This window comes from Alternaria arbusti (assembly GCF_024043155.1).
Source record: "Alternaria arbusti strain BMP 1465 chromosome Unknown scaffold_4, whole genome shotgun sequence".
Lineage (NCBI taxonomy): Eukaryota > Fungi > Ascomycota > Dothideomycetes > Pleosporales > Pleosporaceae > Alternaria > Alternaria arbusti.
The window spans coordinates 420,225-439,625 of NW_026249944.1; the positions used below are offsets into that span (position 1 = coordinate 420,225).

A 19,401-nucleotide genomic window follows, 5' to 3' on the forward strand; every position below is an offset into this window, starting at 1 on the left:
GCAGAATAGTTAATCTGGTGAAGCGATGGGGCTTCGGGGACTATATTGTGTAATGGCGGATGCTACAATAAGAAGATCAAGTCTCACTACGATACCCTGAGATCAGCATGCTGGTGAAATGTCAGTGCATGCACAAAACAGAACCTCGTCAGATGTGAACGAGCAAATGATGTTTTCAACTACAATACCATATCTAAACGCCACAAAATGCTACTTCACTATCTTTTCCAAAAAAAGGTTCATCATCTACCTCCTCCTCTTCCCCCCACCCTCATCCCCCCCAGAATGACTCCTCTTCTTCCCCTCCCTCGCCCAATACTCCTGCTTCTCCCTCTTCTCCCTCTCCGCCCTCTTCTCCGCATTCTCGGCGACCTTCTTCTTATACGGATCCTTGCGTTCCTCCTGCTTCTTCCTCCTCTTCTCCACTTTATCATTCCTAATCGCAACCACCTGATCCATCAGCCTCCTTGCCTTCTTCTCCTCGCCGCCCACAACAACAGCGCGTTTCTGCATATACGTCTGTTTCTTCTGCGGCTTGACCGTCGCGATCTGCGATTTAAAGGGCAGGTCTGCGGCGAGTTTGCGGGGGACGCGCAGGGGGTTGAAGACGCGGGTGGGGCGGTCGATGGGGCGGTAGGCGGAGTTTTTCTCGGAGGGCGTGGCGATGCCGTTTTCGTAGCGGACGAGACCCGTGAGGCGCATGCCCGTCCAGGATGTGGACTCGCCGTCCTGGCCTGGGAGGGCGGGGTTGAGCAGGTTGGTGACGGTGTTGTAGAAGCGGCGGGGCTTGATGGGGTACCACGCCCTGAGGAACACGATATCGCTCATGAGGATCTTGTCTTCGAACGTGGCACGGAAGTTTCCTTCGGGCTTACTGAGAGCGCGCTTTATCTGCCCGCGGACGCCAGAGACGGTGCGGATGCTTGCGCCTTCGAACTTTGCGATTTCGAGACTCGATTTGAACATGTCTTTTACGAAAGCGGTGTTTTTGAAGATCTTGTAGGGGTGGCCGGTTAGTTTTAGCTTCTTGACGATTTCGGTGGATTCGTCGACGTTGAGGACGACGCCCGTGGCTGCGATGCGGAAACCGGGGGTTTTGTTGGAGAGGGATTGGATGCAGACGAAGCCGGTGTTTGGGGCGACGAGGGGGCCGTAGAAGGTGCCGAAGCAATGCATGTGCTCGGGTGTGTATTTTAGCATGCGGTTCCTTGTTCGTGAATCGGAGATGCTGTAGATGGGCGTAGTTTGGAATCGTCTCCAGCCCAGCGAGAAGATGAGGGGATCGTTCGTCTTGAGAATCTTCTTGTGCCATCTGTGGCGCTTGATGCGGATCTGAACGAAGCCAAAGCGCTCTTCAGTTGGCGTCAGGCCACCGATGAGAACGGGGAATCGGGGGTTGAAGTGTGCGGAGAACTCGTAGGGTACGTTTTCGAGCACTATGCGAGCGTATGTTCCCGCCTTGTGGCCTTCAACCTGAACACGAGATATCTCATCCAGTTGGTCGAACTCGGCGCGGTTGATGTCCAGTTGCTTCTGGATCATGGCCTTCTGTGCGTCGTACCAATCGTCTTCGCCGAACTCTTCTTCACCACCACCCTCTTTTCTTGCATCAGCCTTGTCGTTCATGAAACCTTCGCGATCTTCCTCCTCGAACCGAAGCTTCAGTTCCTCCTTCCGCCGAGCGTTCTTTTCGCGCTCTGCTTCGATGTCGTTTGTTTCAGCTTCAGCCCCAGTGTTCTCGGTTTCACCACCGTGCTTCTCACCAGTCTCAAGATCCTCAAACTCGCCGTCACCCTCGTCGTCTTCGTCGAAGCCTTCAAAGTCGTCATTATCTTCGTCATCATCACCACCCTTGCCATTCATATGACCAGTAGCAAAGCGACCCATGAGAGCCTCGACGTTGTCCTCGTCTTCCCATTTCTCGGCCAGTTCTTCGTAGTTGAACTTAGGAATGTAACGGTCTTCAGCGTTGGCAGCATCGTCGGCTGTTCTTTTATTGAAGAAGCCATCATCCTCGTCACCCTCCTCCTCAATATCTTCCTCCTCTTCATCGCATCTCCACTTCTTGAGGACCTCTCCCGGCGCTAGATCCATATTGTACATCATCTTCGCCAGGTCTGTGACGCGGTACGGTCGTTTCCGCCCGTGTAGTTTCGCAGCATTCTCTCGGAGATTTGCCTTCCACCGTGCGCCATCTTCAGCTTCATCTGAGTCTGAATCTTGAGAATCAAGATCGCCCTCTTCGAGATCCTCTAGATCCTGTTCATCGCCAGATATTGAGCCGAGATCGGAGTCACTGTCCGCGAACGCTACGTCCTCGGCAGTGTCCGCCTCCTTCTCTTTGCGCGAGATCTTGAGCTTGCCGTTCGGGGGGCCGTTGGTATCCAAGAATCCAGTATCGTCTTCGTCGTCGTCGGCATCGCTGTGGTCCTGCTGCAGTTCCTCGTCGTCGCTGTCGATGTCATCGAGATCCTCATCGTCGACCTCTTCAGCGTCTGCTGCCCTAGCCGTGCGCTGAGACCGTCGACCCGTATCCGCAGTATCGTTCTCGAGGGTCTTGTTGTCAACGACGTCGCCATCCTTGAACAGCCTAAAGTTGCCGTCGTCTTCACCAAGCAGCTTCCGTCCACCCTGCAGTCCAATCATCATCTGCTCGCCCAGACCTTTCTCAGAGTAATCCGCCTCGGGATCGAACGTGGCAGTCTTGACGTCGATGTAAACAGCGTCCTTGTCGACGAGCACACCACCAACATCCGACATTGGCGCATACAGAATCTTCTGCTTCTCGCCCAATCTTGTGCGCTTCTTCTTTCCAGAAGCCTTCTCCACTGCCTTCTCTGCAAACGGTGTCGGACATGGATCGGGTAGCGCTTCCGTCGCAGTGACTGTCAGATCTCCAACACCCGGTATGTGTACTCTCGACGACCCAGCGGGAAAGTTCGTGCCGCGCAGATATCCGTACAGCGCAATCGTGCGATCGCATTTAGGGTTCTGCTCGATATCGGTCGGAGGCGTAATATCCAGGAATCTATCCGCCAAGCAGTACGGATGAGAATTCCTCCACACCAGCGGTCTGGGGTTCTTCATGACGCTCAGAAACCTCGAGAGGTTCATAATCTCCCTGTCTGGGTACCGTCCATTGACCACACCACTGAGATAGAAGAGTTTGGCGCCCTGGTATAATTCGCTCCAGAACCTGTGCTTGAGCCTCTTCTTCTGCAGCTTGAGCGTCTCCTGTTTCCGGAACAAATCCAAATGTGTGAGGATACCGAAGACGTTTCCGGGCATACCGCTTGCGCTCAGGACGTTCAAGAACTCCATGGTCTCCATCTCGAAGCCGTAGTTGCCGTCAATCATCAACAGCACTATGTCCACCACTTTTGCGATGTCGATCATGCTGGCGAGCGAGTCGGCGGGACATTCTAGGAACGTGAGGCGGCGGCGCTTCGAGGTGACGACTGTGAGGGGGCCCGTGGGCGTGGAGAGGGTCTGCTTGGTATACCGTCTGATTAAGCTCTTGATGAGAGTAGTCTTGCCGACACCGGGAGGGCCGACGACGCCGACGATGATGGGAGGTGCTTCTTCGGGAAGACGGTCGACGAGCGGGACGTGGAGGCGCTTTTCTTTGACCTGGAAATGTTAGCCAGAGTGGCGCACAGCTTCGAGCCTTACATACTTCAGTGGAGCGCGCAGCATTCCGCTTCAATTTGCCCGGCGCTGAGAATGCGAAAGCCTTGGGGTTCTTGTCGCCCGTATGCGGTTTCTTTTCCTTCTTCGGCCGATGCGGCCTATTACTCTGTGCGTCCGCCATATCTGCTGGTTGTCGTATCGCACTCTCAGACTTCAGTGGAAGTCGTCAGAGTGGCGTGTTGGGTCTCGACTCGTCGCGCGCAAAGTCAAAGTTGGAGCGGCAAGCAACTTCACGATCCCAACTTTTTCGGCGCTAGTCCAGCCGCTAAGGCCGCAGCTGCAGGGATGGGCTTATCGATAAGAGCGCGCGCCTCCCACGTACGGGTGGTGGGGCAGGCTGTCTCACATGGCGCCGAGGGTGGGCATAGTCTGGACAGCGCACGTCATCGTCAGACGCCGCCTATCCAAGGCTCTAGACTGCTTGTTGACAGGGTCCGATGGAGAGATAGCTGAGGTATATAAGCCACTGACACGCTTTGACCTTGCTGCATCAACACCACAACACTGCAACTCAGCTTCACTAAACTACCCCTCAACTAAACCAGCAAACCTCGCTACCAACTCTCAACATGCCTGCCTTCATGGTGAGTCCTCCCCAACACACTGCAGTCTGTATCATACTAACGGATGCAAGGTCACCCTCAAGGAATCCGCTCCCAAGGAGGAGCTCGACAACGCAAAGCAGCACGTTATCGATCAGGGCGGCAAGATCACCAACGAGTTCACTCTTATCAAGGGCTTCAGGTACGCGTCTCTATACCCAAACTTCCCCGCAGTAATAATGACACACGGCAGCGCCGAGATCCCCGAAGGCGTGGTCACCACCCTCTCGTCCAACGAGCACGTCAACGTCGAGGCGGACGGAGAGATGAAAACACAATAGAGCTACTACACGACCGCCGCTGATGGGTGCACAAAGATCAAGATGTAGGCCAATGAGCGGAAGCATAGGGCATGATGCATGAGCATATGATTTCATGGGTATATAACGATAATCAACGGCTTTACCGACAACGTGACGTCGTCTGCCTGTGATTCCTTCATCTCTGCCTCCCCGCGTCTTCCCTAGCCTCCTGTACGGTGTCTACTCTGCCCACTCCTCTTAAGCTGAGGTACACGTCTGTACCCCACCCCCAGAGACTCTGTACTGCAATACCTCCGCCGAAGTATTCCGCATAGGCTCTTCCCAACGGCAGTCCGTATCCCAGCCCCGCTAGACTGTTCACTCCATCGCCTCCTGCCCCTGAGAAGGCGTTCAGAGCATCCATGCCGGTGGCTGAATTGCTACCACCGGAAAGGGTGGTAATTGCCTGCGCGTCGTTGAAAGTTGTGAAGCTGTAGTCCCAGATGTGTGAGAGGTTATCGGGGGAGATGCCGCCGCCTCGGTCTCGAATTCGTATCGTCACGCCGGGTGTGCTGTGTTTGAGCGGGAGAATGTTCGAGTCGGACGGTGGAGACGTAGGCGAGCTGTTGCCTGTAAAGCGCTGTGAGACCTGATCTACATTGCCCTGATCCTCATTGTCAACCTTCTTGTTTCGGATGTCTTTTGAGTTCTCGCTGCTTGCATCTTCGGGTAGAAGTTCTGGAAGCGGGGCGATGGTCACTTCGATGGGTTCGCGTTCCATGCCGCTTTCCACCGTCGCGCGGAACGCGTTCTTGAGCAACTCGGTGATGATGTATTCGAGATGGACGGGTATATGCGCGAATTCGTAGTCGGGTTCGCCGTTGATGACGATGGTCGGCCGGACGCCATACTTCAGCTCACAGATCTCGCCCACCACGTTGGCGCAGTGGTCTACAATCCTCGCCGGCCTGAGTCTTGTGTCGATAACGCCGATGTATCCTGGGCTCTCGTCTACTTCATGCATCATCTCGCAATGCGGCTGACTGGAGAAGTGAAGAGACAGATGCTGTTCCGCAATCAACCTCGTGCCTATCCGCGCGCGCAGATGCTCGTCCAGGAATCGGGTCACATCCTTTGGGCTGATGTATTTCCTCGCCTCCAGAAAGCCTCTCGCCAGTATGCTAATCGTATTGGCATGTGTTTGTACCAGATCCGCCATGACCTCGGTGAACTTGACTTCCTCCTCCAGCGTCTTTATCTCCTGCTCAGCCCATGGTAGCAGCGTCGACAGGCTGTGCATGTAATTCGAGTGGATCTTGGAGACATGAGGATTGGAAACGACGATGAACGGGAGGTTGCGGAGCGATTGTATGCGGTGCGCGAGGCGGGCGGGGAGGATGGAGAGGGTGAAGTTTGCCGACGTGAGGAGTTGTTGGGTCGTCAGCGGCGGTCTTCCGTGTCTGTTGCGCACGCGACAGCGTTAGCCAGGGTCCTCGGCAGATGCATTGGGAAAGACAGGTCTGACAACACTCACTTGACGAGATCGGCCAGTGTCAACGGGTGTAATGGTAAGCTCGCCAGATGCGAAATGTCGTTGTCGGTAACCGTCTTGGTGTGCAGCTTTCGGTAGTAGCTTCCTCTTGCGAACAGCGCGCTGCTTGTTCTTCTCGCCGTGCGCGGGCAGCATAGTCGTATCATCTGCGACTGTATGATAAGCGGTCGCTGAACTTGCGCCATGGTACTGTATGGCAGGACTCTGCTACAGGGTCTGCGCTGGCTGGTGCTGAAATGACTCCTCGATCGTGTGAAGAGCTGGATGTGTGACTGCTAATTGAATAGAGTCATAGACATTCCTGGTGGGAAGTGCAAGGGCTAAAATCGGTTCGGCATTATGGAACGCGGCTGCCGTCTGAAGAAGGTTCGGACGCGCAATATTCCATTGCAGCGGGAGCAATTGAGTTGTGGGGGAAGCTTCACCAAGCTCACCTGGGCACGCGGGATGCGAGCTAGCGGTGTGAGGCTGATGTCATTCGTGCATATCCCACGCTCGAGGATCAACACGACAACTCAATTTAATCATCAACACCTCGCCCTGGGACATGCACAAGATGCCCCCACGGTCCGGAAACCGATTAAGATTGAATCTCGACAGGTTTCAGCCATGTCAGAGTCAGCATCATGAGGGTGGATGATCAGAGATCGGGTGAACATCTCAGCACAAAACATATGGTGAAGAAGATGTAATATTGATTGGTATATCAAGAGATCTATATCAACCCTCCTAGAACCCCCATCTCCAACCCCCATCTACAACTTCGCCTTCGCCGCATCAAGAGTAGGCAGCATAATATCCCTCATATCACCCGCCGCCTCATTGAGGTAAAAGCTCATCTTCTCCTGTGTGTTGTTAGCCTTCATCCCCTCATATTCCATATCGACACGACTTACCGAACCAAGACCCTTAGAGCAAACATTGAACTGGATGCTATTCTCGTTAATCATATACGCAATACCCCATCCATCGTCGATGACCTGCGACCACCCATAGCCATTGAAGTACTCGCTCGACAGCTGAGAACTCGAAATGAACCATGTGGAGCTGTAGGTGTAGGCTGGGTCTTGGTACAGAGCAGGTACCTCCTCGCCCTCTTTGAGGCACTTCTTCAGGCCGAAGAGGTGGCGGTCTACACCGCGGCCGTCGCTGGCGTCGGAGATGTACTTGACGTGTGCGTCGAGTGCGGCTCGCAACTTCTTCGCGCACTCCTCGGGTGTAGCATCGGCGTCGGCCATGGCGTTGCAGAACGCGACGGATTCGTCGGAGACGGTTCTGCAGGTTTCTGTTCGGCCTTGTTGGAAGCGGCGGGTCGCCGCGGACTCGTACGTGGGTCGGTTCTTGCCGTAGAACTTGTGGTAGGCGAGCTGGATGATCATTTGGACGTAGGCGTCGGGGCTGCACTTGAACTTCTTGATTAGGCCTTTGCCGTAGCCTTGGTAGGCTTGCACTCTGAGCTCGTGTGCGCCGATTTGGCGGGAGAAGTGGGATTGGGCGTCGGCGATGTCTTGCTGGAGCTCCGCGTTGATCTCGAAGCGGAGGGGTTTCGGGTTGGGCAGGTCGGAGCGGACGTTGGGGTCGTCGAAGGGGAGGGCGTTGGTGAAGATTTGCTGGTTCGCGTAGTCGTTGAGGCGGTGGGTGGGTGTGCCGTCCATCATGGAGTGCTCGCCCATGAAGCCAGATGTGCCGTTCTCGTTGACGATGAACTGGAGGGGCTTGTCGAACCAGCGGTTCGCGCCATCGCCGTGCCAGTACTGGTGTGCGCGCTCTTCGAGAGTGACGGGAGATGCGTCGTCGAGGCAAACGACAAAGGAGGCGGCTTCAATGTCTTGAAGGGATGCGGCGTTGTTGGCAGAGGCAGCCTTGAGCTTGGGGTAGACGTCTGACCACACATCACGGTTCTGGGATGTGAGAATACCGACTGCGGGCGCTTTCTCAGCCTTCTCATATACGCGCTGGAACTGGAGCTCGAGCTCGCTGGTGTTGAGCTGCTTTCCGTTGATCTCGTGGGGGATCTTCCAGAACTGGTTCTTCCTTATCGCAATGATGTGCGGGTTCTCCTTGTAAGGGTACTTCGTGCTGGTGTCGGATGGCTTCTTGGGTACACGGCAGCAGTTGAACATGTGCTCGTAGGAACTCATGGCCATGGGGAGCTTCTTCATGTACTCAGGCTCCAGGCTGCACTCATCAACCATCTTCTTGAACTCGAGCACAGCTGTTGAGAGAGCTGCAGCGCGCTTTGCTGGGTTTCGCCTCTTCCTGTCATCGCGGTGCGAGTAGAAGTAGCTGACGTATGGCACAACGGGGTCGCGGTAGGCCATGTACGCGGCATCGTTCCACCACTCGTAGATCCAGTTCCTGTGCTTGGGGTCCTCTCTCCGCTCCACCAAGCGCTTTTGGAGCTTCTCTCCAGGCCCGCCAGGAGCCACGAACTCATTGACAGCCTTTGTAGTCGCGTCGAACTCGTTTTGGGAGAGGAGCGGGTGAACGGACTTGAGGTATCGCTTGGCGGTCTCCTCTAAGGTGGGGACGGGGAGTCGCGGAAGGGAGTCTTCGAAGCGCAGCATGGCACCTTTGCTGTGGTCCTCCTTGTAACCTGCGCAGACCTCGTGATTAGTTCTGAACCATCCCAAGCATGTGAAAGAAGCGCATCCACTTACCCGCTGGCAAACTCGACTGTTTCCGTGCTGGAGCCATTGCGACAATCTACACGCGCCAGTGGTCAGCATCTCCTCCCCACCAAGACTCGATCCTCCACGCGACAACATACTCTAGGCTTCGCAAAAGCGGGCTGGTTCAAAAGTGGTCTGCGAAGTATCGAGGCGGAGGCGGGTACTCGCGCGCGTGCAGCTCTGCTGAACATCACAAAGAAAGATAGGTGAAGTAACCAGGGAAGAAATTACAGGAGATGATATCAGAAGTCCTAGCTTTCAGTAGATCCGAGGCCAAATGAGCACGCGCTGGCTGCGATGACCGGGGTGGAGCTGTGAATGGAACAAGCCGAGGTTGTCGGACTAAGGTTTCGCTGATGCCGGTGACGTGATGTTTGCAGTCTGACGGCCGCTTGCCCGGATGGATGCAACGAGCGACTATCTTATATGGCTCTGCTAAATTCGTCCCAAGACACCAAGACTGCAGCTTCCTTCCTTCTCAGCCTGTTTGCGAAATGCCATGTTTCCGAGGTGTACACATCGCGATTCTGGGGTGCCCCGCGGCAGTGTCCCCACTAAACACGGACGCGACGAGCCGGCAATTTCACACCCACAGCCCAGGAGCCGAGGAAGGGATTCCTCGACCGAGCTTGCAAGCGCGCAAGGCTATGATGAGCCTCATTTGGTCATGTGATGGATGAGGCTCGGTCTGGGCACGGGGCCACGGGGCCACAGTTCGTACGAAGACGTCGGTGTCTCCATCTCGCTCCTTGGCGTCGACGCTGGATGCGCCTCGGGGTAGTCGTTAGAGAAACGACCATGACTACCTAGGTAAGTTGGATGAAAGAACATTCGTCTGCACCGCAAACTAAGGAAAGTCAGTCCTCCGCATGATGAAGCAGCATAGGGTGCTCCGAGCAGTTCATGAAGGGCACAACATCGTCAATAACTGCACAGCTTACCCTAAGTTGTTGATGACACAGCGTGCCGAACAGCCAGTTGAGCATACCTAGGTAATGTTGAACCACGATTGTAAGCCGCACGGCAAGGAATGGGTCATGGAATCCGGTATTCCTTATACCATTCTCCAACAGAATACTTTCATGGATGATATTCTTGTCGCTATACTTGCTCAAAATTAGAAACCCGTTTTGCCCGCGCTGTGAAAAACGTAAAATAGGTCTTGGATGCTGGCCTTGACTGATCTCGTGGAGGTAATGAGGACTGTAGTGGTGGCGTAAGAAAGGCCTTCCTACGCGGTCTATCCGCTTACATCTAGATATCGGGCTATAAGTTCCGAGGAGGCTTTGAGGGCTGTGTTTGGGAAGATCGGGAAGGAGGTGCTGGCTGAGAAGAATTTGGCTGGGGACGCGGTAGATGCGTTACTAGAGGGGGTGTATGAGATTGAGGATAGAGGGCTAGAGGATAGAGGGAGTATGAATTCGGCGGGGAGAAGGGTGTTGCGTTGGTATGGGAGGGAGTTAGGGGGGAATAGGCACGTGATGTGGTGGGTGGTTGGGAGGGAGGCATAGCAGTTGAGGGATATGTTCACGGAGTGGTTGTGAGAAAGTGAAAGGTGAGCTCAGGATGGATATGGCATGATGGTAATGACGTATTTTCATTGTTGTCTTCGACAGTAACATCTCTTTCTGTCTATTCCTATCTCAAAGACGCGTTGATCTCTCTTCCTAAGAGCGATGTAGAGCAGAACAACCCCAACACCAGCGCTTCCCAAAGAACCCCTGCAATTGCTCGTCTATCCAGACACCAGCATTGCCCCAAGCGAAGAAACCGGAAAGACTCCAGTCCGAGGAAAGTGTGTTGTGAATATAAACATAAGAAACGTCGCAGTGACGGGGTATAAAATTCGACACGTTGTATCGAAAAGGTGTTTGAGCAATGCGATTAGACTTTCGCATCGCATCGCAGGAAAGTACGGACTTTCGGACACCGACCGGGGGATTGTTCGCTCGGTATGTGTGCGTCCGGGGCTGTCAGATGTTTGAAGATTCGGTGGGGTGGTCTTCCGTGCTGTCGCGTTTCATGTCACGGATCGGTGTCCGACCGGACTTTAGACGACCTCTTGCAGTACAGCATCAACGCCATCGAGTGTGTTATCGGCGATGCCATGGCTTAGTACTCAGACCAATGGCACTGCTCGCCAACCTTTTCAAACTCCAAGCTCCTGTTCACACGGCGCCGTGCGCGCTCTTCGCGACCGAGACAGCAGAACAGACGTGCGAGGCCGCTGCGCTTCCGCGGTTCAAGACCCTCGTAGGGGTTCTCTTTGGAGTGCGAGGCTGTTGTTGATGCTGGGCTGAGAGGGATGGTAGCGTCGGCGAAGATGTCGCGAGGTTTGCGCGGATCCTTTTCCGAAGTGCTTGAATAAGGCGAGTTTGTTTGCGATGAGTTGGCCGAGAAGGATGTGTCGAGCGGAGAAAGCATTTGCATTTGGCGGTTTGCTCGTGGGGAGCTGGGGAGGCCGGTAGGCGAGAGTGGTGGGTAGGACATGTTGATGACGAAAGACGGTTGTTGTAAGGCGTGTGTGTGTTGGAGATGGTAGTCTCGATTCAAGAGAGAAAGGAAGCGTGTGAATGATTATATGCGATCGCCACCGGTGGTTAATGGATATTAGTTAAGAAGCGAATAAAGCCGTTATATGAGAGAAACAATGTTTGTATGACAAGAAAATGGCACCAAGGGGATGCAGAGGCGTATATGTTTATGCCGATCCATCATCCTGCCGTGACCGCAATCATACGTTACCCAGGGGGGCAGGCACTGCAAGGTATCTCCACGCCAAGGGTCCGACGCCGTAAGATGATGGCCAGGGGCACCACGCAGACGCAGCGCAGCGCGGGGCACCGAATGTCCGCCACCAAAAAGTATCCCCGGTCTGTCACTGCCGCAAAACGGGACATTTGTAGCAAGGCGTAAGTTTATCCGCAGTTTCACAGGGCGACGATTTGTGTTTTCCATGTTGGATTTTCGCGGCTCTTGTCCAACCACAACAATCCGCGTCGCGCAAGACCAACCAACAGCGCGCAGCAAATGCGGCGTAAGGCGCTGCTCGCTGCATGAAGGTCTGAAACCACGCCGTCTTCATGCGGAAAGGCTAGACCAAACGTTGCCAGAAAGCCTGAGGCCCGCGCTCCCAAAGAGTCAGCGAACCTGTTGTTCCTGCGAAAGAACGAGCGTAGGCAAGGCTGTTTGTTGGGTCTGGCTGCGTTTGTTTTTGCGATGACCCACCCTGCTCACACTCCTTGAAACGGTCTCAACGTCGCACGTCTGTTGGAAACAAACGATGGATCGCTCGTCACCTCCCGCGCCGCGTATGTTGTTAATAGTTGGCTATTTCCCATGTTCATGCGGAGGATGGGAGGAGCGAGTTTCGTTACATGTCGTCCCGCGATTGCGCCGATGGAGAATCCACCGGGTGAAGTCGTGCTGTCAGCACTTACTTCGGACCGCATGGTGTTGGTTGAGCTGCGAACGTGGATAGTGACATACATAGTACGCGTGTTGTCTGCAGTTGGAGGCAAACTTTCATTACTAGTTTCTTCGAGTGACCTGTCAAGTGACGGACAGTTAACGACATGTGGATATGTCTACGCGAGCTGGTCGGTTCGTGCATGATAGTTGTTGGTTTATCGCCGGCATTGCGTGCGGCACAGCACCGTTAGCACTTCCCCGGGATCCTGCAATCCTCCGTGAAGCTTATCTCTGTATTGATGCAGTTCCTGCAAGATGACGATGGCGATTCCTTGACTGACTTGCTGTGAACTGCGACCAGACTCATCGTTCCTAAAGACGAGTATGACTGAGCGCTCTCACAAGTCGTTGGTTGCGGGGAGTATCTACCGTGTTCGTGAGCAAGAGCCATACTGTGTGCATGCAACGCGTCAAGACTGCCTCGCCAGATATACGTGCGCATCTTAACGCGAATGCGGCGTGGTTGCTTCGCCGCAGTTGGCGTTGTGCGGCACAGCTACAACAGACGCTTATCTAGCTTTTTTGATGAGTATGATGCGTAAAGCCTGCGGAGATATAAGGGCACTACTGGAAAGTAAAATGAGCGGAATCCATAGGGCCTTCCACATCAATAGGCCCATGCTATGATGTCAGCGCTACTTGCGTCCTGCATTTTCAGGCCATGAGGCAGGAGCGCGATGCCACTACAGTAATGAAGAACGATACCTGAACTCATATCAGGAAGAGAGTGAGTAGGTATAATGGACTGGAGTGGAGAAGATTGTTTGCAATGCGTTGCCGCGTCATGTTCGCTGTTCGATGAAAGAACGAAGAGAAAGACGCGCTAACCCAAAATGGATGACGCGCCTCCACATTCAACTACCGTGACCACCACCGATGATCCCACTTTCACCACCAGCTTCTATTCTTCTTCGCTCGGGATCTTTTCCGGGCATACGCACATATCCTGTCGACCACGTTCACTAGTGTCAAAGTAAGCTGACTTCCACACGAGTAGTCCCGAGGCCGTCGCGCCATGATCGAGATGTCATTTCAAATAAACTTTCCAATTCTGTGCACTAACTACGACCATGACGGGAAAGGGGGGATAGAACGCCGTTGGATATGCTATTGCTGACCACGAGGCTCAGCTCGTTGATAGCCTGAACCTCAAACGCCTTGTCCATGCATACAAACTCAACTGCACCTCCTTTCGTGAACACCGCAATACGATGCAACGCCTGCAATGCTGTGGCCGACCGTGATGTATGAACTCCAAAGACACATGTCTTCGGTAAGTCGTACTGTGGTATACCCACATAGCCTTCGAGGCTCTCATGTAGGTGGATGCCGCAACGCCCACGTAACCAGGAAGTCGTTGACAGCTGCCAAGTCGGCACCCGCAGCGAGAGGTCCAGGTACATTCAGACGGAAAGCCTGAATGTACTGTTCCACCTGGCTGAGCATGACGTGCTGATGACCATGCAACGTTGCATGTTCGATGGCGATGGTGAGACGACCACGATGTTGACCTTGAGGGTGGCGCACAACACTGTGGCTAAGCCGAAGTAGAGATACATCTTCCGTCAGGGTCCGTGAGGCCTTGGTGAAGAACTTCTTTTCACGGTCCCAGGAGGAAGCAGATTTATCGGCACTGGTAGGATCGGCGTCGGTAGGCTTTGCACCCTGTTGCTGCATCGTACAGCGGAGGTTTTCGACCTTATTGACCAGGTCAGGGTCATTGTCAAGATTTCTAGCCCAAAGCTAGTCAAGTCAGCGTATTGTTTCTTGTTCAAGATGTGGATTTACTTACTATCATCCTAGCCATGACGATCCAGGTTGTGCAGGCGCGGACACGAGCGAGGAAACCTCTCAACAGGTATGCTAGTGGAGTGTACTGTATGGTCACAGATCAGTAAGAGCAGACTAGAATAATGAAAAGGAAGCAAGGAAGCTTACCGCCGCCATCTCCAGAAGAGTGATTTCGAAATCGAGCAAATTGTAGTCCAAATTCGGGGGTGGCGCGGTGCGATAGAGAGCCTCGTTCTTGCCTTTTAAGCCCTTCCCGCCACCGCTTTTTCCCAAGGTATCGTTGTCGGCGTAAGGCTCCAAAGGCAGAGTGGGGAGGAGATTGAGGGTTGTTGGCGGCGAGGCTTGTGGAACCGCAAGAACACGAGCCGGACGGACAGGAGCCACAAGTTGTACTGCGACTGATGATGCGGTCGAACCGTGTTGGGCCGCAGAATCCACTTGATCTGTCGCAGCGGTACTGGTCGGTCCAGAAGTTGACCGGCCGCCGGCAGCGTTATTCCAAGGGAAAAAGTGTGCGTAGAAGGGTTGAGCAGACAGCTGAGGAAGAACTTGGGTAGACGGCTGAGGTAGGACCTGGGCAGCGTGGCGGCGATGAACGTGTTGATAATCAGTACTGCTGCGGCTGAGAGCGATCAATGCTGCTGCAGTGTTCAGATCAAGCAATTCGGCCTCCACTTCACCAAGCAAGTCATGTTCGCGGAATTCCCGCTGGACGCGATCAAACTGCGCCATGTTGCCGTTGCTGAAATGCATTCGCATCTGGCTCTTGAGCTCCTTAGACTTCTTGATGTACGCTCCGTATGAGTCGGTATCTGCAGTTGCTGCGTTAGAGATCCGTAGCTGTTGGACAATGGACAAGTGTGCTCGGAGTTCTTACTGTGGCTGTCCATGTCGACATCACCGGATTGCTCGCCGTTGCCCTCGTCGTCGTCACCCGCCTGACCGTTGTCCTTGACTTGTACATCACTGCCAGCGTTGCCGTCGGGGTGGCCGTACTCCTTGTTGATATCTGGAGTGACGCACTTGGTCTGGGCCTTGTGGCTGTCGTCGGCGGCCATCGTATCGGAATGCAGGGGAGATTCGAGAGCGAGAAAGTGTAGCCCTGCAGTATCAATTCCAATCGCGACGTTCAGGGAGCGAGAGAGCGGGCGTTGGCGTTGGTGGGGGAGCTGATATAGGCAGGAGGAGTCGGAGCTCTCGCTTAGCCTCAGCGTCCTCTGTCCCTTCACTGACTTCCAAGTCAACGAAAAAAAGCACCAGTACCACTCGTAAGACGGTAGCGGCTTGACACCGACGACGAGAAGCCTCTGCTAATGCTCATACATCCCTTCAATACGCTCAAGCACGCCCATCACAAGGCCAAGCATCCCCATGCTGGCCTCCTCCAAGACCCGGTAGTGCACCACCACCCCCGCAAGCCCCGACAGGGCTGATGTCGACGAGCTCACGCACATCCGATGGCGAACAAGGGCAGGAGCTGTCGGTCGTCTTAAGGATGTCACAGGCGCAGCGACTGCATGTCAGCTTGTCGTTGAGCTGTACAAGTTGAGGACACAGCTCCCACCGGACCCCTGGATGCACATCACTGACGACGCGTCCTAGCAGAAACCGGGCTGCGGAGGCCATTAAGCTGTCCCGACAGTCGCTCGCGGCATCGACGATAGCCCTTCCCGGTCCGGCAAACCCCCAGAACACGACGACCCCGACGAAACAGAAGGTCTAGACGGGCGAGCGCTTTGTGTTCGAAGATGGTAAACCGAGCCTCCCATTACCGCTGAGCACGGGGCTCGGCAGCCCATGTGCGGATCGGATGCGAGACCAAAGTCCAAGGATGCACGGAGAGCACCAAGGGGGAAGCATCTTCGCATCGACATTGTCTATGAGCAACCCGCGTTGCGGCTTCCGAATACCCGTGGGAGGGGCGCTTCTTCGGTTGAGTGCATACACGCTGGTGCGCTCAAGAGGCCTGGCACCACCCCCCTGCAAACAAGCAAGGCTGGAGGTCAAGAGCCTATGCAACGAAAGGGCTAAGGCGTCTCCATAAGATCCTGGAGCATGCTGGGAGTCAGGAAGGATAGTAGAGCAGATGTGCGTGCCAAGTGCAAGTCGATCATCTCTGACACATGAGACGACGGGTTTCCAGGCGCCGGGAAACGTTCAGCTAGTGCTTAGAGTAGGGCGCCGCCAAAAGCTTGGGTAGGTCATGCCAATGCGCAATGCAGTTAGGCTTTCTGAAGCTGCATGGTGTCTTCCTCGAAAGACATGACAATTGCCTCCTTGCTCCCCACGATTTGGTAGCGGTAACCGAATGGATCGGACGACACCCGTTATGCCATACGCCGCAAGCGTCTCTGATCGATACCAATCGTCGTCGTGCACAAAGACCGACAGCGAAGTTTGCCCATGACCAAGAGAGCTGGATTGTGATGACGTCATTGTCTCAACTCTGATGAGCTGAGGTAGAATGGCCTCCATGGCCGTCTACTGGGAAACATGCCAGTCGAGATCGTGACGGTGTAAATCAGCTGTAACAGAGCAGTCTCTACTGAGGGCCCGTCGGTGGACATCTTTGGCAAGCTGAACAGGTGTATCCCTATATGATCCCTTTCATGCGATCTTAAGACCTGATGTTCATGTCCAAGAGAATATCGCTTGCGACAGCGAAGTGGAGTGTTTCAAAAGTCCGAGAAGACGGCATTGCAGCCTCTTCATCCTCATGATACGATTCGATAGACGGACCAAGCCGTTCGAAATGTGGATTCGGCAGCGTTTATGCATGGCCATCCCGAAAGTCTTCGCAAGGCAGCTCATGAGGGTAGTATCCAGGTCTTACGTGGCGAGGTGGGTGTCCAGAAGGTGCAGAGCCCTATAGTCTACAAATACCCAAATCACACCCCTTTGAACAGGTTTATGACGAAGGGACTCTGGCGATGGCGAGCCACGTGCGAGTATGCGGTGCTTCGTCCATTGGGCGTGATTATGAAGACGTCAGAGAAGCTTTCCGAAGAGTGTTGGCCCTTCGGGGCTGTGAAACCCCAGATCCAAGCTCTTTCTATGCCACTGTGGTCTGGTGTCCTGAGAAACGATTTTCGGCAGTAGCGCGCTTGCCTGGTACTGCAGCGTTTGCCGAGAATTGCTGTTAGAAAGTGCGAGGCCACAGGAATAATGATGGGTATGTGACGCGTCTCAAGGACGCGAGAAGCCACTCATAGGATATATCCCATCTGAGCCTGATTTTCTGCCGTGACAAGAGCTATCCAGGAAGACGACGTCGTTATGGTTTAGAGTCATGTATGGCTCAGCGAAGACTAGTGCCGTGCGCATGCGCGAGCGCGTCGCTAGTCCGTTGCGGAAGCCATCGCCATCAGCTCGCTGTATGAAGTCGCTAGAGAAGACAGCGTTTCAGGTGTATCTTTGTTGATGCGTGTTGCGTAGTCGGCTGATGGGTGAGGAGTGTCAAAGTAGGAGGCGTAGTCTGGCGAAGGAAGCGGCCCCGCTGGCCGCCGAGGATGCTTGCGGAGATGGCTCGGGCTCGGCAGCCGCGCCAACGTCATCATCCCCCTTCGCGTCTTTGTTCTTCTTCCATCCTCATCTTCATCGCGTGTTCTACTACGCACATGTGGTGGCATACGACGACCTGACGACGATATTGAGTCCGCCGTTGCGCTGTGGTGGGGATGAAGTTTGTTCGTTGCGAGAAGCTCGCGCGGCTGCGACTCACGTTCTCGGTGGGTTACGAAGCTCGAGGGACGTGGAATGCGATACGACAGTAAGCTCAAAGCTCATGGTGGGATAGGCGATCGTGTTTGCGCATACAGCAGTCAGGATCGAGACGCCAAAGAAAGAGTTCGCGACAGGAGTTCATTGGTGGTCCGCCATGAATATCGACCGCGGGGCAAAGGCAGTAAGGGTGGCCTATGTAATGTCGAGGTTTCCTCAGATACTCGCGTTGACGGGCAGTCCTATCGAGGGTAAGGCACGTAAGCGGTCATAATCTCGGGTTTGTCGAAGAAGGTCAGTGCTCCCCGGAGAGTCGTCAGGGGCGGAGCGCCACGGCATTTGCCACACCAAAGGAGTCTAATACTTGATGTACGATTAGATGGGCTGACGATAGCAGACTATTCGATTCATAAGTCATGGCATGCTTCTATCGGTTCACAGCAATGTTGTCAACATCCAATCACCTCGAAAGTCACATCATAGCACAGTGCGAGATCTTTGGGCGTCGACAGTGCGCATAACAGGCTACACACCTGATCTCACATACCATTTATGTTACCGAGGATACCCATGTCTGCCACATATATTTCTGGCGCTGCTATTGCCACATGAGTGGGTACAATGTCTTCTCTACCTGGAGCCAAGCTTCAGCGTCAACTTCATCCTTACCCGTCGTTCGCACCGCCCTTTCAGTTCGCTATCAAGGTGCGCCACTATTGTCTCCCCGTACTCTCCTGCCTGTCTGCCCTACTTCATGTTCTCTCCGTCTTGATCTTCGGTGTTCTCCAGCCTTCGCCGCGAAGGGGACCCTGTCGATCGTTCCGGGCCCTGTGACCTTGAAGACGGTTGCGCAGGCGATCTTGTAGACTGTTGACCTGGCTGCTGATGGGGAGAAGGCCGGGCTGGGGTCTGGAAATGCGCAGGATGTGAGCCAGCAGGCCTTCGGCGAGGACGAGGGAGATCCGGTTCGGGTGAAGCCTCCTGGCGCGCGACTTGCCGCTCGAAAGCTGCCTGATTCGCTTGCCGGTGAAAAGGAGTCATGGCCGCCATCGAAGACCCAAATCCTCCGGAAGCAGAGTTGTCACCAATCGTCTGCGTCGTCTGAGGAGGCAGTTGCGGAAAGGAGCCGACACCGTAACCGAAAGGGTTGGATGGGGGAATGCCTAGCTGTTGAACAGCGTTTCTACGCAGTACCGGTGTAAACAACCCTCGAGGCGGAATTTGGCCACCAGCTCCAAACCTGTTGCCGACTCCAGCTTGAGCCTGAGCGACCGCGGATGACGTCTCTGTATTTCTGTGCGCCGCATGGTTCTCTTGAGCGTCGGAACGGCGCCTGTGGTACTCGTTCCTGGTCTGATCTCGCAAGACTTCGCCGGCCCGAGCCAAGTCGCTTTCGAGGCCTCGAGATGTACCGCGTGGTGGTGTTTGCGGATCTTGTGGACGAGAAGGTGTTTGCACTCGAGGTGCTCGGAGCGGCGTTGGTGGATCGTCCACTCGTCGGCGATACCTGAGTACAGGTCCTGGAGCGGCGGTCATGTCGCCCTCGCTTTCTTCGTCGCCTTCATACCCGCTGGTCGCCTCGCGGCCCTCTTCAAGCATGTTTTCGGGCTCCTGTCGGCTGCTTGAAGGCACACGCGAAGCACGCGGCGAGCTGTCTTCGT

At 54.6% G+C, this 19,401-nt stretch overlaps 5 protein-coding genes across 5 annotated transcripts; 1 reads left to right on the forward strand and 4 right to left on the reverse strand.

Annotated features, from left to right (window-relative positions):
• Positions 1-4,259: 4,259 nt before the first annotated feature.
• On the forward strand, positions 4,260-4,573 carry J4E86_003764 (uncharacterized protein; the record flags this gene model as incomplete). The annotated part of the gene is made up of 3 exons (XM_051444316.1): positions 4,260-4,274; positions 4,325-4,434; positions 4,486-4,573. The coding sequence occupies 3 exons, from the start codon at positions 4,260-4,262 to the stop codon at positions 4,571-4,573; spliced, it is 213 nt and encodes a 70-aa protein (XP_051303941.1).
• Positions 4,574-4,730: 157 nt separating this feature from the next.
• Positions 4,731-6,271, reverse strand: J4E86_003765 (uncharacterized protein; the record flags this gene model as incomplete). The annotated part of the gene is made up of 2 exons (XM_051444317.1): positions 4,731-5,994; positions 6,069-6,271. 2 exons carry the CDS (start codon positions 6,269-6,271, stop codon positions 4,731-4,733), a joined length of 1,467 nt encoding a protein of 488 aa, XP_051303942.1.
• Positions 6,272-6,841: 570 nt separating this feature from the next.
• Positions 6,842-8,783, reverse strand: J4E86_003766 (uncharacterized protein; the record flags this gene model as incomplete). Its single annotated transcript, XM_051444318.1, has 3 exons — positions 6,842-6,931; positions 6,983-8,682; positions 8,747-8,783. 3 exons carry the CDS (start codon positions 8,781-8,783, stop codon positions 6,842-6,844), a joined length of 1,827 nt encoding a protein of 608 aa, XP_051303943.1.
• A 2,087-nt stretch (positions 8,784-10,870) lies between these two features.
• On the reverse strand, positions 10,871-11,248 carry J4E86_003767 (uncharacterized protein; the record flags this gene model as incomplete). Its single annotated transcript, XM_051444319.1, has 1 exon — positions 10,871-11,248. One exon carries the CDS (start codon positions 11,246-11,248, stop codon positions 10,871-10,873), a length of 378 nt encoding a protein of 125 aa, XP_051303944.1.
• Positions 11,249-13,543: 2,295 nt separating this feature from the next.
• On the reverse strand, positions 13,544-15,078 carry J4E86_003768 (uncharacterized protein; the record flags this gene model as incomplete). The annotated part of the gene is made up of 4 exons (XM_051444320.1): positions 13,544-13,972; positions 14,022-14,105; positions 14,168-14,832; positions 14,898-15,078. 4 exons carry the CDS (start codon positions 15,076-15,078, stop codon positions 13,544-13,546), a joined length of 1,359 nt encoding a protein of 452 aa, XP_051303945.1.
• Between the last annotated feature and the right edge of the window lie 4,323 nt (positions 15,079-19,401).